This window comes from Gymnoscopelus braueri (assembly GCF_963280865.1).
Source record: "Gymnoscopelus braueri genome assembly, chromosome: 14".
In the NCBI taxonomy this organism is placed as follows: Eukaryota; Metazoa; Chordata; class Actinopteri; order Myctophiformes; family Myctophidae; genus Gymnoscopelus; species Gymnoscopelus braueri.
The window spans coordinates 43673737-43698577 of record NC_137619.1 but is presented as its reverse complement, the minus strand read 5'-3'; the positions used below and the strand labels follow the sequence as shown (position 1 = coordinate 43698577).

Here is a 24841-nt window from a genome sequence, read left to right as displayed (position 1 = left end):
TGAGTAAAAGTACAAAAGTATTGGCATCAAAATGTACCAAAAGTAAAAAGTACTCATTATGCAAAATGTCCCTTTTCAAGTTTTCAAATGTATACAACTCTTTTGAAAATAGCAGATCTACAAGCTCACAATGCGTTGCATCGCAACGCATTGTGAGCTTGTAGATCGGCTATTTACAAATGGCCGAAATGTATAAGTGGCTAATGTATGTTTTGTAATAATATTCAAAATCTGCAAAGTAACTAGTTACAAATGTTTTCAAATAGATGTAGTGGAGTAAAAGTACAATATTTGGATCCGAAATGTAGTGGAGGAGAAGTAAAAGTATTGGAAATTGGAAATACTCAAGTAAAGTACAAATACCTCAAAATTGTACTTAAGTACAGTACTTAAGTAAATGTACTTTCCACCACTGGATATATGGCAGTGTGTTAGGGTGGGGTTAGCATATACAGGTATGGTATATGTATCTATGTACATATTATTTAGACATGGAATGCTGCTCAGTTATAGAGGCCATTGTTCTTGAAATATTAGACGTAATAGCGAATTCTTAGATCCTCTTAAAAATCGGAACGTTTGCTTTAACTGCTTGAAAGCTCAGGTCAAAGTGAAGCCGAACCTTATTGTGCAATATTGGCGGATGGCCACGCTCGTCAGAACAGAGAGAGACATAAATGAGTTAGGTGACGCACGCTGACGTCAAGCCACTGCCTTCCCCTTTAAACACACACATGCACACGCACACACACACACACGGTGTAAAAGTACTCAAATGTTTTACTTAAGTAAAAGTATCAATACTGCAATGTAGAAGTACTCTGTTACAAGTAAAAGTCCAGAATTTACTTGAGTAAAAGTACAAAAGTATTGGTATCAAAATGTACTTAAAGTACCAAAATGTTTGAAAATAGCAGATCTACAAGCTCACAACGCGTCGCGATGTGACGTGTTGTGAGCTTAGTTACTTTACATCACTGCACACACACGAACGAGGTGATTGGGGACACTCGCTACAGATACAATTCTTTCAGCCTGGTGAGGCTGTGGAAGCACAAAAGGATACTGCACCACTAAGCAAACCACAATGACCTGGCCCCTCTTCTCTCACACTCACACACACACACACACACACACACACACACACACACACACACACACACACACACACACACACACACACACACACACACACACACACACACACACACACACACACACACACACACACACACACACACACACACACACACACACACACACACACACACACACACACACACACACACACACACACACACAGCGTTTGATCTGACACGAATCTAAAACAAACTCTCTGCTGATGGTTCACGTTACATTGTTTTATATTTGTACGGAGAATGGTAGGGCTTTTTTTTGTACAGTAAAATTCTAAAAAGTTATGACCTAAAGATACTGTATCAAGGAACAGACCCTAGATAAATTCTAAATAAAATGACTTAAGTACATTCCTGTCTGGTCATTCTTGAGTGTGAATTTAAACTTGATCATTGAAAACTGCTACTGCATGTGAAAAGCGACATTTCAAATGGCGTGGTGCAACGTAAGTCCCAAAATACATTCACATCAGTTGAAATGAATAATAAGACACAGAAACATAATTCCCGGGTTATTTATTTTCATGTTTTATTCAAAATGTCAAATCAAAGAGTTTCTTATGCATCATGTCTGGCTTCACAGACGTGCTGCTGTCTCTGAGGCCAGACGGTAAAACGTGTGGATCAATAGTGTCTTTGTGCCACTGAGGTGAGAGAGATGTTGATAAGTAGTGCAATAATGCTACTCACAGACAGCTGCTGTGCAAAGTAAACATTCACTTGACGTGTGTTGCCTGCGCTGAAACGTTACGACATGGACGCCTGGGGATGTTTGGTGGGCCGTTGAGCCCAGGGAACGTTCTGCTGAGATTGCGTCAGTCATGACTGTGACTCTGACGCTGACAGCGTTTCTATCTGCCGTTTGTGCTTTACAGCCTAAGTTCATTTAGACCGGGAAAGCATCTGTCATTTTAGATTTAACCACTTTGACCATTATTTTATACTTAAGCTATTCAAAATTAGCAGATCTACAAGCTCATAGCGCGGCACTCAAGCTTGTAGATCTTCTTTCTTTTTTTTTATCGTGACAATTTGTGCAAATCTTTGTATATATATATACAGTATATTTTTAAAGCGAACATTTTTAAATCAAGTCTTTGCTTCTGGGGATTCTACAAATGTCTTCTAAATCCTAACAGTTTTTTTTTAAAACAAACTTATGTTGCTATAATATCAGTGGTTCTCAAACCTTTTTCATGTCAAGGACCCCCAGAAGCAAAGATTTGAGTAATTTTTTTTACATATATATATTCAAAGATTTGCACAAATTGTCACAATCTTTCAAGAAAATGGCAGATCTACAAGCTTGTATATCAAATTTCTCTTTTTTTTTAAATGACACAGATGCGTTCCCGGTCTTAATGGATTAGGCCCACACCGTCGGACGAAGGTGTCGCGCGGTGAAAATAGCCGATCTACAATCTCGCGACCGCGTCGCGGTTCGACGGGTTGTGAGCTCATAGAACGGCTATTCGTAAAACATTTTAAAAACAAGAACTGATCGTTCTATCCAACCGCCACCGCCGTGCGACAGCTTATAAATTGAGCGTCAGTCGGCACACTTGAACAGAGACGCTACTCCGTGACTACAGATGAACCCTGACGTAGGCCTGGCTAATACACACCCTTAACCCCCCCGGCATCACCAATAATGCATTGAAATGGAATAAATTGTTAACACATTACATGGATCAGGCTCAACATTATATATTATTATTAGAACACTCACGTTTTTCACATTATAAACGACCAGCTCCACATAACACTGTTCTTTCTCATGGTATTATTTCCACCATGTGGTAGTAAACAGCCATCTGTTTCAGAACACAGCGAAATCCTCTGTTCGCTCAACTCTCAGAGTCAGATTAGCACAGGATCTGACAAATTATTTGGTCAAATGATTTAACTTCACGGCTATGTTGCAGTCATCTTGGTCATTACATCTGAATGCTGCCTGATCTTCTCAACTGCGCTTAAATCGCGTGCGAATCAAGTTCAAGTATGATAAATAAAACTGGAATTGTGCTTGAAGTGGGAATGGAACAATTTAAATTACACAGTATTACTAACAACAGAAGATCATTGAGCCAGCACTGCTGGGAATAATCTTCAACCTCACACAGTGCCTAGCGATCCTGACACATTAAATAAAAGTAGACACTACGGGGAATAAATCAGTGATGTCATTCACAATCACTTAGACTTCAGCTTTGATCTCGGCATAGTGATGTCACTCGTGGCACTCCGCTGCACAGTACCGGCTCAACTCGAATCCTTCTTGGTACCAGGTACTTTGTTTTCCACTACAGATAGGGCCTCCGTAATGTAGTGCTCCTCTGCGTAAGGAGAGTGCCAAACAATTCTAAAGTTAAAGCTAATACTGTCTGGGAACTATCTCTTTCACCTGTGTATTTCCACAAAAACAGATTCTAATAACATTTTAGGTGAGAACTAGGCCATGTAGTTGCTCAATACTGATTCATTTCACATTTACAAAGAATTGTCAACGTTATTCGGAAATCTACTCTGCAGTTATAGGGAAGTCTGTGACACGATGACGATTCTCTCTTGCAAGCTCGACGGAGGTGATATATAAAACAGTAGCAGGTATTATCCACAACTTGTGTCCGGTGGAAAACCCCAAAAAGTCGAGTTGAGCTGCTAACATGCAGTGGAAACGCGGAGGGAGTTGAAGAGCAGCTTTTACATTATGTACGCTTGTGCTGGTGAGAATATACTTGGTCCACACACACACACACACACACACACACACACACACACACACACACAGGCCCAGTGGGGCAGGGCAGGAAGAAGTGCAGAGGAATGCTGGGTAGTGTAGTACTCTAGACCTTGGTACTCTGGACCTTGGTGACAGCTTCATGAATGGACTGGGCCACATGGTCGATGTTCCTGGTCGTCAGGCCGCACATGTTGACGCGACCGCTGGCCATTAGGTAGACATGTTTCTCCTGAATCATGAACTCCACTTGTTTGGCTAGGGAAGCGATAGCAGAGAGTCAGTACTGCACGTACAGCAATGCGGGGACTTTGCCGTTGACAACAAAAGATTGTTTCACGATCACAGGCAGTCACAGGTTATATTCCCACAACCCCGTACTTACAGGGGCATCACTTCTGCCTTTTAATTTATTCTGCATATGTGTATCAGAGAGTTATGCTCTGGTGTCAAATAAGTAGACCACGTCAGTAGAGTCTGACTGATGCTGGAGTTTTGGGGCCGATAATGATATTGGTGGGTATAATATTTTTTGATATATCGATATATCAGCCAATATAAAAACACAAATACAAAGATTTCCAAATAACACCATTCATCTTTTTCTGCTACATATCTCTGAACATAGGTCTAGTTTTGTTCTTTTTTTTAGATGTCTATGGTGACAAATGAAACCTATTCTGATTTCAACAATTCTTTGAAACTTCCAGGAGGAAGTAGTGATATCAACAAGATGCAAGATGACAAAACTCCACAATATCCACAGATTCTATGAGATCGGTTATCAGCTGGTAATGCTTAATATACTGACACTAGGCATGACGCTTGCATTTGTGTATAGTGTGTGTGTGTGTGTGTGTGTGTGTGTGTGCGTGTGCGTGTGCGTGTGCGTGTGTGTGTGTGCCCCCGGACCCCACATTGAGAACCAATGGTCTATGGTGTGCGAGCGCGCGTACATGTGTGCGTATGTGTGTGTGTGTGCGTGTGTGTGTGTGTGTGTGTGTGTGAACTCACGATGAAGGCCAGTGAAGCTGAACATGCCGATCTGCTGTGTGATGTGGTTCCAGGTCCCGGGGGTCCCCAGGGCTTCGAGCTTGGCCTGGAGCTGAGCCCTCATCAGCAGCACTCGATCCGCCATGGTCTTCACGTTGTCCTTCCTGTGGGGAGACAGGAAATGTGACGATGAAACTAAGAATAACGTTGCCGTCGGGCAGAAACCTCTTATTTCCAGTTTCTAACTTTTGGTGTTTTTTCGTTAATTAACGTCCTACTTGATCATACTACAGCGTCACACAAAAGCATCAAAAGTAGCAGATCTACAAGCCCGAAACGTGACGCTTCGCACCACGTTTCGAGCTTGTAGATCTGCTACTTTTGATATTTTTGAATTTGAATCCGGAAAAGAAACGGTTTTGGACATATGAGGTTTCCACCCAACAGAGACGAAATGTGACGATGAAAGAATAAGAGCAAGATGAAAGAGTTCTGATCATCTTTCCATTGCGATCTATTTCTATGTTCTGCTGTAACTCGTGAATTTGCCCTAAATCACACAGGTCCTCAATATGGAGTCCAGGGATCCCCTCCTTAAGGGATCGCCAGGGCCCGGGGTGTTAACCAGCTTAACGATTGATAGTTAGAAACCAAATGGGCTCTTACGAGTCTGTAGCTGAGAATGTACAATTTGAACCAAATGGACCAAATGGGTCCATTTAATTCAATTTGTATACAAGTTCAAGTAACACTGAGGATTTTGCAGTGTAGATGGAGGTCCCAGAGATCGAAATGATATCAAATGGGATCCGTGGCCCAATTTTTAAAAAAAAAGGTAGAGACTCAATCATTCACGTTTTGTCCTCATCCTTATCATTCTGTGTCCGCAATTTGTGTGCAGCACATGTGTGCCATCTATATGTGAAATACCGTTTTAAACACTTTAACTTAAAACACTTTAAAAAACGTTTTCTGAAACACTTAATATGTTGCTATAATATCAGTGGTGCTCAAACTTTTTCATGTCAAGGACCCCAAAATAATATCCCCCCCATCTAAAAATATTTAGTTCCAGGTACCCCCAGAAGCAAAGATTTGAGAAATGTTCGCTTAAAGAAAAAAAAAAAATATATATATTCAAAGATTTGCTAAAGAAATCATGATTTTTCAGAAATAGCAGATCTACAAGCTCATAGTGCGGCACCGAGTGCCGCGCTATGAGCTTGTATATCTGCTATTTTTTAACAGTATAAAATAATGGTTAAAGTGGTTATAAAATCTAAAATGACAGATGCTTTCCCGGTCTTAATGGGTTAACGTACCATTCAGCAAAGAGCTCGGGTGTGTTGAGAGTGATAGCCACCACGCGGGCTCCCTGAGATGGCGGGTTGGACCAGGTGGTCCTGACGATCTTCTCCATTTGGGACAGTACCCTCTTCAGGTTGTCTGCGTCCTTGGCCACGATGGTCAGGTTGCCAACACGCTCATCTGACAGAGAGACGGGCGACGCGTCAAGCTGTGTCAGTTGAGGTTTCAAATCAATCTGCGCTTCGTAACTGACAAAAACTACTGGGCGACGATGACTACTACAAATGAACAGACGTCAATTGCTTCCTCGAAAATCAAACAAACTAAGCTTTGTTAAATGGTGGTCAGTTAAAGTATAGCCTGAGGTGTAGTCAGTGGGCTAATGCCAGACCAACGCTATGGTCCTCTAAGTCAATGCTTCTCAACGTGGTGTCCAGCGACCCCCAGGGGTCCTTGAGGGGGTTCCAGGCAGTCCCCAGCTAAATGATTGACATTTAATCAACACCATTATTACGTGTAAAAGTAAATACAATTATAAATACAATACAATACAAATACAATAATGTCTATTTTGATCAGAAATTCACTCTTATCTCAATACCTACAGTACATAGACAGGAAAGTAATTCTGGACCAAATGACATACCAGGCCAGACCAAATCATGTGTAACAATTAAAATGCTCTAATAGTGGTTTCCCAGAGATACAAAATTAAATAGGTTTCCGTGACCAAATGCATAATGAAATTGGGGGTCATTGAAATTAAAAAGGTTGAGAATCAGTGCCGTAAGTTACACGATGCACCAAATTCAGCCTCCTCGTCAACGTTAGCAATGCCCCTGTGTGTCACTTACTGTAGAGGCCAAAGTTCTTAGAGAAGGACTGGGCACAGAACATCTCGAAGCCCATGCGGATAAAGTAACGCACAGCCCATGCATCCTTATCCAGGCAGCCTGAGGCAAAGCCCTGGTAGGCAGAGTCGAAGAACACAAACAGCTTCCTCCGCTAGAAAAACAAGAATATAATATATAATATAATCATTCTTTTACATTCTTTACATGAGAAATATAATATTTAAAGGTTTCATGACATGCTGGTTTACAAAACATTACAAGTCTTTATCATGGTCCTTCAGACGTGTTTTAAAAGGATTTAACTGAAAAATCCACTCCAGTGAGCTATGGCAGGTTTTTTTCTCTCTCATCTGCAATGAAAAAAACAAACTATTTGCCTGCGGGTGTCGCTGTTGAGGGATTTTGCCTGTCAATCATCGCCTCTGCTCCGCCCCCCAAAGGAGAAGGATAGGGGAGGGGCAGGGAGGACAGGGGGTGAGTTTAATGGACTGTGACTTCAAAGACCACAGGCCAATCACAGCGCCTTTCTCAGCCTAATTATTCGTGTGCGTGCGTGCGTGTGTGCGCGTGTGCGTGTGCGTGTGCGTGCGTGTGTGTGTGTGAGTGAGAGAGGACCCTTACCATCATAACCTCAGCGATCTGCATCCACTGCTCTGGAGTAGGGTCTGTGCCGGTTGGGTTGTGGGCACAGGCGTGCAGGACAAAGATGGATTGCTCCGGGCAGCTCTGACAGGAAAGAGAAACCCAAGGTCAGAACGTCACTCGTTTCATGATGTGACTTAATGTACAGTATTGTTAACCAGGATTGGTTGCAGTGCCACGCTTGTTATCAGGAGTTCAAGACAACGTGAGATGGTATTTTGAGAGTATTTCAATGTGATGCATGTCCTAGTGCAGTGGTTCTCAACCTGTGGGCCGGGGCCCACTCGTAGGCCGTGAGGATATTGCAAGTGGGCCTCCAAATAATTGGCAAAATACTAAGATTTGATTGATAATATTACATTAATATTAAATAATTTATGTGAAACCAAAGTCATTGTATTTTGTCTTTAAAACATTGAACAAATGTGTTTTCATTGTCATACTGATAAACATAAAGTATACTATGTTGGTTACACTTAACTTAAGTTAAGTGGTCAGATGGGTGGGCCGCAAACGCTTTTGAGATGTTCAAGTGGGCCCTGATCCAGAAAAGGTTGAGAACCAGTGATACAGGGGCATCTCCGTCAATCACAGTGATGGGGGCGGTATCGAACCGTACTGGAGCTTTCCAACCCCCATCCCACCTAATGTCTTCTGTTCACGTCATTTATCCGGCTAGAAGCTCATCATTTTGGGGCAGGCCGTGTACCATGACCAACCTGGAGGACACGTCAGACCACAAAGTAAAAGATATCAAAAACGCTGAATCAATGCTAAATCAAATTTATGTCACTGCATTGCCTATATCTCGTATTAAGAAACATATTTTTGTGCACCGTTTAACTTTAATTGAGACAATTGTAAGGGGTGGGCGGGTGGCATCCATGTTTGTTACATTCAACATAGTCGCTCAGCCCTCTAGTGTCTGCCATAATTAATCATAGCTCTGTTTGGAAGACTGTTTGGCCTGCTGATGGAATCAAAAACACCGTCTCGTTGTCCTGATGAAGAGTCGGTGAGGCTCTTGGTCCCGTTTATACGACAACGGTCTTTAGAGAGAACGGCAAAATAAAATATCAGATGTGCCGTCCGTTTAGACGGCAACGGCATTACCGGGGGTTGAAAACGCAATAAAGTGAAACCCCCTTCCAGAGTGGACATCTTTTAAAACACTCCGCCTCACGTCTCCGTGTAAACATGCAATACAGTGTTAACCAGTGTTGCCAGATTCTGCGAGAGAGATAAGCAACCAGGTCTATAAAAACAAGCCCAAAAGAAGCGACTAGGCTACCGCTATTTGAAAATAGTCGATCTACAAGCTCGCAACGTGTCGCAATGTGACGCGTTGTGAGTTTGTAGATCTGCCTTTTTCAAAAAAAGACAAAAATAAAAAAGAGGTAATTTTGGAATATTTTTGAAGCAATTTAACAACGCAAATCTTGTATGGGGGTCCCTGGCACAAAGTATTTTCAGATGGGGGGGGGGGTCTGTGGACAAATACATACTTTGCCGTTTTTTCTAGAGACCGTGGCCTTAGTGAGTGGATGTGCGTTGTGGAGTCTCGCTCCAGTCCCACCGATCACGTGAGTTTTCCCACAGCAGGGGCCAGTGTGAGGAGCCTAGAGTCCAGTACCTCGGACTGCCCCGATGCCTGTGGCAACTAGTTGAGGGGAGGTATGTGCCAATCTAGTGATGACACCTGCGTGCTAGTCAAACTGAGGACAGCTGCGCTGAGTTTGCTCTGATCAAATCCCTCTACAAAAAGTGCTCACTCTTCCTGACTCTCCCTGGGGGAAACATCCTCCGGTGGCAAGCGATACACTCCACTCATTCCCATTGTTATAATATATATATATATATATAATGTTTAGGTACAAACCTCATGATGTTTTTCTCTTTCATTCGGAGGCAACGTACGAGCGTTGACTGAAGCCTGCATGTTTGACATAGACCCTATACTTACCCCTGACTTGGGGAGATTTTATGTTTGTTTTTGCAAGAAACGCAGGCCCCCCCCCCTCCCTGAACATTATTATTTGCCTTTAATAAACTGTGTTTGAGCCTTGAACTGCCTCTATTTTCTGTGCTTGAGTTGGGTCAGACGTCACAGCACGCTTTTTTGTTTGTTTCTGCTGATGTAATCACACATGTTTTTGAGACTTTTGATATAAAATGTATGTGTTGTTATGTCCCCATTATGACGGCGGATGATGCTGGTCTTTAACATTGCTTACCTCTAGGTCACCCAGGAACCCGGCCTGATCCAGACCTTTCTTCTCAGCGTCCCAGTACTTGTACGGACGGACATCCTCAAAGCCCGCGTTGGCAAACACAGAATTGTGGTTTTCTATAAACAACAAACACAACAGTTATGTAAATAAATGTGGGAAATGCTTAGGATTTTAACGATTCCGGTTCCTTAACGGTCTGATACCTTAACGGTTAACTTTAACGATTCCTATGGGGCTCCAAATGGACAGTTACTGGTCTGTAACGTTTGAGAACGACCGGTATTGTAATTGTACAGCAGACGTGAAGTCCACATAACCAGCTCTGACAGTGTGATAAACCGGTTCCGGAAACGGATCCAAATGTGATGGAACCGATTCCCGGTTCCTCAATGTTGGATCCAGTTCCTCCGATTCCGGATCTCAACCCTAATGGGGACTAACTGACGGATTTAACTGTAAACAGTTCAATACTCAATATTAAAAGGGGCTAAAGGATTGCTTGTCACATCTTGTCTGATGATGGCCTGTGTCTTCTGAGCCATTAGTTAAAAGTTGCTGATCAATCATGACAACGAACAATGTGAGCATTAATTGAATACTTGAATACCCCCCGAGACAAAGAACTGACAGTGCAAAGTCTACAGTGGTCTATAGTGTACGGCAGGGGTCTTCAACGTTTTTTAGGCCAAGGACCCCTTAGCTGAGAGAGAGAGATGTGGCAGGGACCCCCCACTACATATTGTTAAATGTGTGTTTTCAGACATTTGACCACTTATAGACCCTCAATACTTTGTCAACTTGACCTTTGGCTCTGCACTTGGTCTGCTCTTTTTTTCCCTGTACACCAAACCTCTTTGCAGAAAATAGCCGATCTACCAGCTCGATCTATTTTCAGCTAATGTTCCCCCCAGAATAGGGATGCGAGGGTTCAAGTGCTTAATGTAAAAATAAAGTTCCTATCACACAAAGATTTGGCAGCCGCCCTGCAGTATCTCTGAGGACCCCCTAGGAGTCCCGGACCCCCTGTTGAAGACCCCTGGTGTAAGGGGAAGCTTACAGAAAATGCATCTAGTTTATGACTTTAGCTGCAATTCGTAAGAGTCACGTCCCATCTGGGATTGACAATTCTACTGCCGAGCTGTGACGGATATCCTGTTTGGGCACGGGAGATATTATGCATTGAGCTTCATGCAATAGCTCTTTTCAACCAGTAGGTGTCTCATCTGACCACAGGATCTACATTTTTAATTAGAAGAGTAGGGAGACCACCTCCAACCACTGCAGGTGTGTTAGTTACACTGTACTAACTTACTCTAACATACAGTGTGGTTAAAATAACCTTTTATTCTCAAAAATGTTATGGACTGCAGCTTTAACTCTGTGTAGCTGGTGTATTCCATTGTTTATGAGTGGAGTATATAAAGTGTATTATATATTTATGTGTACCCCAGGTGGGCGCGGAAACATAGACAGGTGTCTTGGTGTTGTTGTTTCCATTGTGGAAACGCCTCAGAAACTCCGCCCCCATTTTCAAAGCACCCGTGCCACCCAAACACTGGACAGCTCCCACCTGTGAGTGACAATGACAGAGAAAGATACAAACACACAATGACAAACCAAAGATACATTGTAGAAAAGGGATCCTAATTGGGTCCCGCAGAAAAATGAGGAACAGTTAAATTTTACTGTTATTTCACCAGCTAGAAGTTATAACCCAATGAGAGAATGTATAAGAATGATTATTCAGTTCATAGGTCTCACTCACTCTATTTGGCCTCAGGGCCCCCTATACAGAATTGTGTCATGCACGGCACCCCTAAATTGCATTTTTACTTTTCATTCTAGCACCTTATATTCATGGAATATTTGACTACGTCGACATTTTACGTAACAGTGTGCTGCTAAAACTATTTGTATCATTATAATGATTATTACTATTCTTATAAGATGATGATGGTAACTACAACATTCAAATTCAAAAGCACACAGTTGAAAGGATACGTTCACTCTCTTTCATTTGGTGAGTTCAATCTCTGAAAATATTCGCTGTAACCTGGACGGCTAAGAGACTTGACTTGTGTCATTTAGAACTGATTGAAAATGACTTTGTACTTGATGTTGAAACTCATATAAAATCATTTCAATTTTAGTAAATTCCAAATATTATCAAAGTATTCCACGGCACCCCTGGACTAGCATCACGGCACCCACTTTGAGAAACCTTGGTATAGAGAATTCTGCACTAATCTAAACAACACAAATCTTCTCTCATGGGGGTCCCTGCACTCAATATTTTGACGGCAATACGTATCAATTTGACAAACACTTGACAAAAAAATTTTGATTTTGGAGCGTCCGAAGTCCGAACACGTTTCAGGTCACTTTTGCACCAACCCAGTGTGCGTGCTCCACGACCAGCACCTACCCTGTTCTCCAGGATGGCGGGGCTGTCCTCGCCCAGCGCAATCTTGGAGGCGGAGGACCTGAACTCGGGCAGGCCCAGGATGGGCAGGTACTCATGGTTCAGTGTGCCGTCGCTCACGATGATCTGTTCGACCTTCTTCACCACGGGCAGAACCCACGGCTTGCCCTCGTCCGTCCTGTAGGCTGTCAGACACACAAAACAAACACAGCTAAGAACAGCAACAAAATATCTAATACAGCAAGATTTTTTTTTTTATTGTTCACTGAAGGTAGAAAATCACTGAGTGGAAATAGAGCTAGACTTTTGTCCATGCACATCTCTTGTAAACTCTTTCAATCGCCAGTAGTTATTGTGAAACATTAGAATGTTCAGTTCTCAACCTCACCAACCTGAAATGGATGGTCTCTGCGTGATTGTGTGCAACAAACTGAATTTTACATATTTGTTGATTTAATCAACTAATCAATTAGTCAACAAATTCCTATGACTATTAGTCGACTAAGAATTTATTTTGTCAAGGACAGTCCTAGTAATTATCAGTATTTTCTCATTGTGAATAAATAAGGCTATGGGTACTTGGGTAGGCCTACTGTATGTGATAAACACAAGTCGCTGATATGCTAGACTGGACAACGGTTGGATAACCTCGGACGACATATGCCTATGACGACCATGTTTATTTGGTGAGCCAACAGTGGCACGACCAACAGCAACGCTAAATCAATATTTCCAGTCTCACAACTATGGCAAGAGATATGCACTTTAAACTGTCCTCTGCCCTGCTTTCTGATAAGGCTGAGCCACTTACTACAGAAAACTTTACTCAGCAGGATAGTTATAGTGGTAACCGGAACGGTCACCCTAAAACACACTTCTCCTGACCCAATTCTCTTGCAATTCTTTTATTTGTTTTACTGAGGATAAGGTTAGGAATATGTTTTGGGTTAGGCATAGTTTCACTGAGGTTAAGTTTAGGAATAAGGTTAGGTTTTGGCATAGTTTTACAGAGGTTACGTTTAGGAATAAGGTTAGGTTTAGGCATAGTTTTACTGAGGTTACGTTTAGGAATACCTGGTGGCGACCGTTCCGAGGTCGCCGGATTTGACCCGGGGCGAGCGTGATTTGGGGCGAGCGTTCTTGTATTCGTTATAGTCAGTATAATCCACAGAAAAGTCACTCTTGCAATATGTATTGCAATATGAGAAAAACATGCAAAATAGCTCAATTTGGAAATAATGTTTCACTCTAGCAATTATTAGGGTGATTTTGGAGGTTAGAGAGAGTGAAAAGGGGCAGTTATTCAATACTCTGGTTGACACAACATTTCTCTGAATACAAGAATGTGCACGCAAGACCAGTTATTTATCAGATGGACTGTACTGATTTTCTTCCAGATTAGTAATGAAAAATGTGATCCTTGCCAGTTTTTGTTTTCTATCAAGACGTAAAAGTGATCTAGTACAATAAGACTGACCGGGTTCATTTGCCTCAGCCACATTGCATCCTTTGCAATGTCACTATTGCACAATTGTGTATATTGTGACGACAATGTTGAAACTATACGTTGTCCAGCCCTATTAAGTAGAAGAGAGTTTGTGAGATGTAGCACTGCGTGCTGTGTGGCCTATTTTAGCCAGCTGCACGAGGACCAATGCCATCTGTGATGATGTGTGTCTCTTGGCAAAGGAAAGGGGATTATGAAGCCTCAGCTTGCTGTGCTAATCGTGGACGCCGAGTTCTGTATTAGTCGAGCTCCACACGCGTATAACAATAGAGTAAATAACGTCCTTACCCTGTGGATTTAGATTTGTTCCATTGCGATATGAAATGAGTGGCCAGAGACCCTCACCTTCTTTTAAATGCAATAGTAACCAGTGGCATAGTGACTGAGGTGGGTTATTTGCTTGTTTCAGAGAAAAGTAGGCCAAAGCCATTCAAACTCCTGGACCTTGTTCTTATAGCCTAGAGAACCCTACATGAATGCTAATCCAAAATACTCCACGGTTCATAGAGCAAAGACATGGAAGGGAGCTGGCCCGTCTACTGTATGAGACTGAGATATGAAATCGAATAACGTTGGTCAAATTCAAAGTATTGTGACATTTGCCAGGCCACATATTGCACAAACACTCCATTATGTTAAAAGCACTAAGCAGACTGTTTCATTCACTATTAGCCTATATCAAAGCTTTCCGGGGTCAGGTGCAGTGGTGTGAAGTAACTGAGTACATTTACTTAAGTACTGTACTTAAGTACAATTTTGAGGTACTTCTACTCCACTACATCCCAGAGACAAATATTGTACTTTTACTCAACTGCAATTATTTGAAAACTCCAGTTACTAGTTACTTTGTAGATTTTGATTATTATTATAGGCTAAAACATACATGAACCACTTCAGCCCTATATACATTTCGGCCATTTGAAAATAGTCGATGTACAAGCTCACAATGTGTCGCAATGCAACGCATTGTGAGCTTGTAGATCTGTTATTTGCAAAATATTTTTTATACATTTTTATACATTTGAAAACTTGTGAAATGGGACATTCTGCATAATGGTTACTTTCTAATTTTGGTACTTTAAGTACATTTTGATACCACCAGTACTTTTGTACTTTACTGTAACAGGGTGTTTCTACATTGCAGTATATATACTTTTACTTAAGTAAAACATTTGAGTACTTGTTCCACCACTGTAAGCACCACTGATCTGTCTATGAGGAGGAGGAGGGTTATCTGATCGTTAGCAGATTATAGCTGTCATACCATGACAGTCATGGCGCTACTTGTTCCTGTTTTTTGAAATTTTTACATTTACAACCAGTACATCTACATAAACGTTCAAATGTTAAATATAAAGTGCTGACCCCCCAGCTACGGATGTTACAAGTTAAAGCGCCCGTGTCTAAGTACCCGTATCTTCCGTATTGTTCAATAAAAAGCTTTTTAATCCGATCACCAGCCATTTTCTCCGAATTTTCTCCATATACATTCAACTACACACCTATCGGTTGGAAGGTGTATTGCACCCTGATACATTTTTTTTTTTTTTAAATGGCTGGCGATCAGATTAAAAAGCTTTTTTTCAAACAATACGTAAGATACGGGTACTTAGACCCAGTCGCTTTAACTTGTAACATCCGTGGCCCGGGGGTCAGCACTTTATATTTGAAATCTGAACGTTTATGTAGATGTGCTGGTTGTAAATGTAACATTTTCAAAAAACAGGAACAAGTAGCGCCATGACGCTTGTGACAGACGAGCGTCATGTGAACCATGGCTAAGCTGACAGGTGACAGTGACAGCAGGTGAGACAGAGACACTGAGACATACCTCCTACGCCCAGGTTCACCTTGTCGGGGTGCTGGTCATTGGCGAAGTCCTGCGACAGCTTGAAGACAGCCACAGGCACAGCCTGAGGAACCTCAAAGAACAACGACATGGTGTCTCCTGAAGACAGAGAGGGAGGTGATGAAGAAGGAGGTGATCTGTAAGGACTGGAAGTGAGGAGGAGCACCGGGCGTGGAGGAGAAGATCAGAGAGAGCCTTTCACCTTCAACATGGATTAGAGAGAGCCATGGGATAACGGGTGTGAGTGGATCAACCAATGGCAACGCGAGAGAGATGTCACTCTGGTCCAATGAGATTGGCTGATGCCCAGCAGTGACCCTGCTCCCCGGGGAGGTTCAGGGTTGCCAGATTCTGTGAGAGACATAAGCAACCAGGTCTATGAAAACTTTACAAGCCGACTGGGTCACACTTTTGATTGATTGATTCATTGATACGTTATTTAGAAGTTTGCAGAAAAATATACATTGGATTTTTGAAAACAGCCGATCTACAAGCTCACAATGCCGCAATGCGATGCGTTGTGATGTGATCTTGTAGTAGTTTACACATTACAAGATCACAACGCGTTGCATCGCATACAAGTTGTAGATCTGCTATTTTCAAATAAAATTACAAAAAAAAGTGCAAAATGTGGAATATTTATTTTATGGGGGTCCTCCAGCATAACATCTTTTCAGATGGGGGTCTGCAGAGAAATACTTATTAAAATGGGGTTGTCCTTTACATGAAAATGTTTGAGAACCACTGGTTTAAACACCATTTTGGAAACAAGGCCAAATAAGCAACTACACAGCCCCAAAAAAAAACGCAACCCGCAAACTACCAATATTTACAAGCAACTTCACAGAAAAACCCAGGCCCAAAGTCACTTATAATAAGCGGACATGGCAACACTGTGAAAGGGTTAAAGTGCAACGACAGACCAAAACAACAGGCATCGTTGACCAATGACAGGCTGCCCCTGGTCGAAAGGGGTGGGCTCATTGAGGGTGGCGTACCATGTACGGCCACAAGGTGGCATCAGTAACCTGTTAAAAGTGTGAACTGCTGCACAAACTGCAATCTTCTGCTGCCACCAGCATCAGCTTGTTAAATGAAATGTTAAACATTACTCCATTACTCAGTGGTGGAAAAAGTACTCACATTTTATACTTAAGTAAAAGTACCAGTACCACAATGTAGAAGTACTCCGTTACAAATAAAAGTCTGGTATTCAAAATGTACTTGAGTACAAGTAAAGTATTGGTATCTACAGTAAATGTACTTAAAGTATCAAAAGTAGAAAGTACTCATTATGCAGAATGTCCCATTTCACAAGTTTTCAAAAGTATGAAATGTATCAAATTCTTTTGAAAATAGCAGATCTACAAGCTCACATTGCGTCGCTGAAGTGGTTAATGTATGTTTTGTAATAATAATCAAAATCTACAAAGTAACTAACTAGTAACTAAAGTTTTCAAATAATTGTAGTGGAGTAAAAGTATAATATTTGCCTTTGAGATGTAGTGGAATAGAAGTAAAAGTAGGCCTACTGAAAATTGAAAATACTCCAGTAAAGTAAAAGATACCTCAAAAGGAGGAGACCAAGTTGGTCTCCTCCTTTTTTCACTCTACACCAAATCTCTTTACCAAAAACCCAATTTACAAGCTCACAGACATGTTAGGCATAGCTTATTTTCCCTATGTTTTAAAGAAATATAAATGTTTTGCCTACAATGGTCCAAAAAAAGAGAGACATAAGTTTGTAAGTGTTCAGTGGTGTAAAGTAACTAAGTACATGTCTTGTACTCAAGTACTGCACTTAAGTACAATTTTGAGGTATTTTTACTTTACTGGAGTATATATTATAATATTGTACTTCTTCTCCACTACAATTATTTGACAACTAGTTAGGCCTACGTTGTAGATTTTGATTATTATTACAAACATACATTAACCACCTCAGCCCTAGATACATTTGGGCCATTTGAAAATAGTAGATCTACAATGCGTGGTGATGCAACGCATTGTGAACTTGTAATCTACTATTTTCAAAAGATTTGTATACATTTTATACATTTGAAAACTTGGGTAATGGGACATTCTGCATAATGAGTGCTTTTACTTTTGTACTTTAATTATATTTTGATACCAATACGTTTGAACTTTTACTCAAGTCAATTTTGAATTCCGGACTTTTACTTGTAACAGAGTACTTCTACATTGCAGTATATTGATACTTTTACTTAAGTAAAAAAATTGATACTTTTCCACCACTGACCTACACCATACATCATCACATCATTAATGTCAACTCTGAGCAGACAGCTACAGTGATGATGCTCGACACGGTTTGAGTGAGTGTGTGTAAAAATGTGTAAATGAGTGTCTGACTGCAGGGAGAATGTTCATCTGTATCCCTGTCCTCCTCAGGGGCTGATGCAGCGTTGCCAGATTTGGTGAGAGAAATAAGCAACCAGGTCGAGGAGAACAAGCCCAAAAGAAGCGACACAATGTGCACTTTAAACCTATATACCGTATATATCGGCTGTTTGAAAATAGCCGATCTACAAGCTCACAACGCTTCGCATCTGTGTAAATCTGCTATTTTCAAAAACAATCTTGAAATAAAATGTGAAATATTTTTCAAACATTCTAACAACACAAATCTGGAACACAAACCATTTGGGTCCATGACAAGAAATATTTGACAACCACTGGTTTAAATGATAGCCTATTTTTTTTTTATGGAAGCAATCCCAAATGAGCAACTACCAATATTTACAAGCAACTTTACAGAAAAACAAGCCCAAAGTCGCTTATAATATGCAGACATGGCAACACTGGTCTGATGGGGAGGTGGGGGTGGTGGGGAGGTGGGGGGGGCGAGCTCTGGTGTGTGTAAACACACTGGCTCCTGGGCAAGCTTTCCCCCACAGCTGTCTGCAGGAGCTGAAGTGGTTGATAAATGAAGGCCACTCCAGTCTTGCTCTCTCTCCCCCTCCCAGGGCCCTGGATTTCTTTGGAAAGTTTTTTCCCCTGGAGATAAGAGAGACTATGTTTTAATGTTCCTTGGTGCTTTCTCTTATTAATGTCTGTGTCTGGTAACAAGAGGCTTTTTGCACAGCAGCCCTTACTTGGCTAAATCTTTTTCTTTTTTTTTGTTGTCCCGACTTGATGGTGGGCCATATTAACCACTTGAACCCCAGCATCCATTTTCTGGGGGCAACATTAGCCAAAAAGAATGATAGTTAGGAACCAAATAGGCTCTTACGGCTCTGTAACGCTGAGAGTGTACAAATGGAACCAAATGGACCTGTAAGGGTCCATTAGAATAACACTAAGGATTTTATAGTCTGCACTGGGGTCCCAGAGATAAAACAAATTGTATCAATCAGTGCAGACTCGGGTCTCAGAGCTAAAATATCTTTCAAATGGAGTCTCATACAGGTCTGTAACTCTGAGAGGGTCTGTAACTCTGAGAGGGTCTGTGACTCTGAGAGGGTCTGTAGCTCTGAGAGGGTCTGTAACTCTGAGAGGGTCTGTAACTCTGAGAGGGTCTGTAACTCTGAGAGGGTCTGTAGCTCTGAGAGGGTCTGTAGCTCTGAGAGGGTCTGTAACTCTGAGACGGTCTGTAGCTCTGAGAGGGTCTGTAGCTCTGAGAGGGTCTGTAACTCTGAGAGGGTCTGTAACTCTGAGAGGGTCTGTAGCTCTGAGAGGGTCTGTAACTCTGAGAGGGTCTGTAACTCTGAGAGGGTCTGTAGCTCTGAAAGGGTCTGTGACTCTGATAGGATGTGACTCTGGGTCCGTAACACCCAGAGTGAAATGAACCCTGAGGGGTTTACAGTGCCGACTGGGGTCCCAGAGATTTAAAACTAAAAATGGGAGTCTGTGGCCTAAAGCAAGGGGGTCCTTGAAAATCAAAAGGTTTGAGAAGAATCACTGAAACCCTTGCGGGTCTGTATTGATTGATTGATTTGAACGTTTTGAAAAAAGAGAAATACAAGTAGGCTACAATACATGCATTCACTGAAATAACGCGTCAAGGATAAAAACACAATAAAGTCAAAGACGTATTTCCATTGTGGTCCTTGGTTTCGTTCAAACAGACATAACAACAAAGAACAGACATTGATCCCTAAGCCCACTCAAATAATACAACTCTGTACCCTATAAAACTAAGATCTTATTAACAGCATAAATACATAAATTAAACAGACAACCGCACTAATCTGCAACACAATCTAGAAGCCATGATTTGACCTTTTTCCTAAACAAGTTATGACTATACTGACACTCTTTATGGGCAGTGGGAGCACGTTCCATGAATGCAGGCCTACAAATGGATCCAAATGGACGCTCTCAGAGTTAAAACTCTGTAGATTGGGGTCCCAGAAATAAAAATGCTAAACAATAATCAAATGGAGGTCCGTGTGGCCTAATGCACATCAAAAAAAGGTTGAGAATCAGTGGTCCCCCCCCCCCCCCACACACACACACACACACGCCCCCCACCCCGTCCCCCGCTTTCTTCCTTGATGTTCCCCTAGTAGCAGTAGCCCCCCCACACACACACACACACACACACGCACACGCACACGCACACGCACACACACACACACACACGTCCCATCGCTTCACTTTGACAGTCGATGTTTTCATTCTTTCCGAACCAGGTGAGGGTGTCTCGTATGTTCCACCTATCACTGTCAGTCCCTGCGCAATTATGGGATTTGAAGCTCCCAGAACAAGGCTCGGGGGCCCAGCCGGGGCAGGGCTGTGGTGTGTATGTATACAGGAGAGGCCCTTGGGGCCACGGTCTGGGCTCCTGTGATGATGATGAGGAGGAGGAGGGAGCGTGAGTCAGAGAGAGAGAGAGAGAGGAGCGAGTGACAGGAGCGGCCCGCTGGCGTAGAGGAGGCACTGACTGCCCCACGGCGAGAGTGAGTGTGTCACATCCAGACGTTTTGACGTTGACGCGTGAAACATTTGTTTTGGCTCTTCTCTCCGGTGCTGCCTCATGCAACAGTGACAAGCCATGCCTGATTTATACGTGGTTTGCGCGTCGAGTGTCGGAGTATATAAATCAGGCTTGGGTTTCTCTCTCTTTTTTTTCCCCGTGATCGCACCGTTTTCATTTTCGGATGACACCAGAAACACACACACACACAAAGACACGCCATTCAAAGACACAAGGCGGTCACATTCCGGTAGTGGTGTAGCTAGAAAACACAAACAGGAGCGTGTGCGCACACACACTGCACCGCAAGACCGCATTCCACAGGAGACCTGGCGGCGTGGCTCACATGCTGCGATGGCCTCTGTGTCTCTGGGTCAGGGAGTCGTGGTGAGTGACTACCTTTGCAGCTTCCCGCCCTGTTTGTTTTCCAAAGGCAGTGTCATCAATTCTCTAACAAGCGACTAGACACAGCAACAACACGGCGGAGAGGACCTCCCTGTGTCTGTGTGTGTGTGTGTGTGTATGCACTGACTGATGAAGCATGCATGTAGTAACCAACATCAATGCTTTGCATACCTGCATGTGTGTGTGTCTACACCTGTGTGTGCGTGTGCGTGTGCATGTGCGTGCGTGTGTGCGCGTGTGTGTGTGTGTGTGTGTGTGTGTGTGTGTGTGTGTGTGTGTGTGTGTGTGTGTGTGTGTGTGTGTGTGTGTGTGTTTGCTGGTGATCTGACAAGTTACCTGTTTTCAAGTGCAACTGATCAAAAGATATCCTATGTTGTTTGATCAGTTCAGCTGTACATTGCACAGTAGGCTACTGTGTACACATGTCCCTTCTACACTGTGTATAGAGCAGTAAGTTCACTGCATATGAAAGCAGTAGTTTCAGTCCTGACCGTATGCAATCTCAGTGACGGGATGGGTTTGGGGCCTTCGAAGTGAAAATGCAAGTTAGAATACAAATACAAATGTGTGATACCACTCACTTAATTTGGAAAGAACTAATTAAGGCCGTTTGAAATGTAATGGATAGATGAACTAAGCAAGCAGATTTTACCGATGTATTCTTTACCTGAATGTTCATAGACAGCTAGTATAACGCACCAGACAGACAGATGTAATGGCACACCTACAAATTGAAAGTCTCTTGTCACCATTTGCCACAGGCCATCACAGTTGTTATTCACAATGCAAATACAAAGCAATGCAAATAAGAAGTATTTATATACACAAACAAGTGGTGTACGGTTGCAGCGTTGATAACCGGTTTGCTCTCACGAGCTATTAGATGAAGAAAAGCCGAAATGGTTTACATACTTACAGTATATAAATGACCCAGCTGGTGGTTCAGCTTCACCCAGCTGATGGCTGCTCAGATGGTCATCATGATGATCTCTGTTGGGGCTGTTAGGAGTTAAGAGTCTTTGCTCAGGGACACGGGGCGGGCTGGGACGACCTCTCTACCCACCCAGCTATGGTGGCCCCATCTGTCTGGTGAAGATTGAAAGTAGAAACAAAATGAGTGCTACAGGTCCATTGACCAAGAATACGCAGTGAAATCGTCAGTGTTCATTCTATTTGTAACTCAGAGGATGCACAAATGGAACCAAACGGACCGTTTGGTTCCACTTGTGCACCCTCTGAGTAAAATGAACACTTATAAACCGTTGTAAACTGTCCTTCTCTGAGGGCCTTTCTGTGACACGGCCTTTACCCCAACGCGATGTAATGGGTGGAACCAGAATCACAAGGTCTTACAGTCTACCATTGTAATTGATTGATGTGTTCTGCTCCGGCTTTATACAGATATGCAGGCCTTGAAACAAAGAGAGGAAGTCCAAGAGCTGTGTCTGAATTTTTGCCTTCTCCTATTCGCTTTATGTCTCCCTGAATAGTTAAAACAAACACTGGAATCATGGCGGACAATCAACTTGACTACATTCATCAGATAAACCAATAGATGACTGATCAATGTGACAGCAAACTCTGAAACAGCATTGATGCACACCATCCCATACTCTGGGGTAAAGATTAGGCAAAAAAAGCTAGTAGCTTGTAGACCGGCTATTTTCGGCAAAGATATTTGGTATAGCGGGGAAAAAGGAGGGGGCGTAGTATAGACCCGAGGGACTCCGGTCAATGAAGTATACAGGGGGTTTGAGTGGTTAATCTAAAGTAGTGCTATCCTCGACTAGAGACATTCTTAGTCGACTAATAGTCATAGGAATTGACTGTTGGCAGAGACCAGCCTTTTAGGTTGGTGAGGTTGAGAACGTAACATTCTCATGTTGACAATGGCTACTGGCTACTGGCCTATAGACTGGTAGAAATAAGCAGTTATATCTAGAATTTTACAATATAGATGCACTCTTCATTTTTCAAGAAATAACTCATTCAGCATGGAAAAAAAAGCATAACAATCGACTAATCAACTAACAACGTCTTGGTCGACTAAGAAAACCGACCCATCATAGGATTATTCGACTTTGAGGAGGCAACCCTGATTGTAAAACCCATTTGTGAGGATTAAAAGAAAGAGAGCGATGCACGCATTCAGTGGTCAGGCCTACTCACAGAAAGTTCAACGTATGTAAGACACGACTTGGTCAAAACAAAGTGTCACTTTGATAAAGATGCCACTCTCACTGCTGGGAGAAACAAGCATTTTCTCCCAAGGATGTTTACCCCATGGAGCCAGCATGCACGTATTCATATTACAACAACACTGGCTTTCCCAAGGGAGCCGCCGTGGCTATATTTTGGACAAACTTTCTAAACTGTCCTGCATGCGCCAGTGAGAAGCTGAACTTTGATAAAGCCTTGCGTTTTTGTTTTGTTTTTCCCTTTCAGAAATGCTGTCCAGACACGACAGCTGGCCTCTGGATGTAGAAGTACAACATGGAGAGGAGAGTGGGAACCCCGGGCTCTCGCATATCCTATTCACTGGAGGGCCGCGTCTCCCCGCGGTATCTTCATCTACATGGCCTGTATGTGCTGCAGAGAGGATAAGCATTATTTAGGTTACATGTTTCCTCCCAAACTGCATTCCCAACGCCGTAGATCACAGACATTTTAACGCTCACATCCCTCCTGTTAGCTGCTCATATATACAAACACACACCTGCTAAAGCAAGGCCGTCTGGGAGAGAATTAGAGCGGGGCTAATTTATGACACTCAGGGGAGGTGCAAGGGGCAAGGGACCCAGACTAACCCGACCTCACTTCCTCTCGCGTGGGCTCCAAGTCTGGCAGAGAAGCTTGATACCATGCGACGGGGGCCAGAGTAGTTCTCCAACACCTCACCCACACAAACTTCCTGATAATTAAGAAGACATCTTATCATAACCCAGTTAGCATAAAGAGGCCCCAAAAAGGACACTGCTGTTTGTTGCATGCCAGTCGGCCATTAGCGTTTTAGACCTATACACCACAACAGTGGAACCTTGGATGGTTTGGCTAAACTAAAGTGAGTGGGCAGGAGCAGGGCTGTGCTCCAAAATCTGGCCCCGGGCTCCTAACCACGGCCTGCTCATTTCCTCCAGAGAGCTAGGAGCTGTCATCCGTCACTCCGGGGCCATGGCAGCGGCACAATGGGAGAGGCTGGGACCCTGGCTACTGACACCCTAACACTGCACTGCTGATAAGAGACTTACCTTCCGGGACACTGGAAGAGCTGAAACGTTTACTTACTGACATACGCACGCACACACACACACACACACACGCACACAAGCACGCACGCAACCACACACACACACACACACCCACCAGTGGTGTAAAGTAACTAAGTACATGTACTCAAGTACTGTACTTAATTTTGAGGTACTTTTACTTTACTGGAGTATTTCCAATTGTCTATACTTTTACTTCTACTCCACTACATCTCAGAGGCAAATATTGTACTTTTACTCCACTACAATGACTTGAAAACTAGTTACTTTGCAGATACAAATTATTATATTATAAAACATACAATAACCACTTTAGCCCTATTTTATACATAGGCTATTTGAAAATAGCCAATCTACAAGCTCACAACGATGCGGCTATTTTCAAACATTTTTGTACCTTTACTTTTGGTACTTTAAAGGTAGTGTAAGTGATTTGCAAAGTTTCAAATAATTGCAAAATGGGTATATGTTCTGATAGTACTCGTTACTATAGGGTGTCCTGTCCATGTAAGGAGTCTCCATGTCTCTCCAGCTCTTTATAAAACAGAA

At 42.6% G+C, this 24841-nt stretch overlaps 1 protein-coding gene across 1 annotated transcript; it reads right to left on the bottom strand.

The window, feature by feature from the left end:
• Positions 1–1697: 1697 nt before the first annotated feature.
• Positions 1698–22095, bottom strand: got1 (glutamic-oxaloacetic transaminase 1, soluble). The gene is made up of 10 exons (XM_080449007.1): positions 21943–22095; positions 15665–16033; positions 12330–12511; positions 11351–11474; positions 9908–10020; positions 7653–7757; positions 7032–7182; positions 6192–6357; positions 4891–5033; positions 1698–4134 (listed from the first exon to the last, which is right to left on the bottom strand). The coding sequence occupies exons 2-10, from the start codon at positions 15771–15773 to the stop codon at positions 3983–3985; spliced, it is 1245 nt and encodes a 414-aa protein (XP_080305133.1). The 5' UTR covers positions 15774–16033; positions 21943–22095; the 3' UTR covers positions 1698–3982.
• Between the last annotated feature and the right edge of the window lie 2746 nt (positions 22096–24841).

Excerpts from the sequence above, each read along its gene's own strand:
- got1 (XM_080449007.1), bottom strand. The coding sequence starts at position 15,773 with ATGTCGTTGTTCTTTGAGGTTCCTCAGGCTGTGCCTGTGGCTGTCTTC. Across the intron at positions 12,512-15,664 it reads GGTGAACCTGGGCGTAGGAG|CCTACAGGACGGACGAGGGC; the intron begins GTATGTCTCAGT and ends TGTGTCTGACAG. Across the intron at positions 7,758-9,907 it reads GGTTCCTGGGTGACCTAGAG|AGCTGCCCGGAGCAATCCAT; the intron begins GTAAGCAATGTT and ends CTTTCCTGTCAG.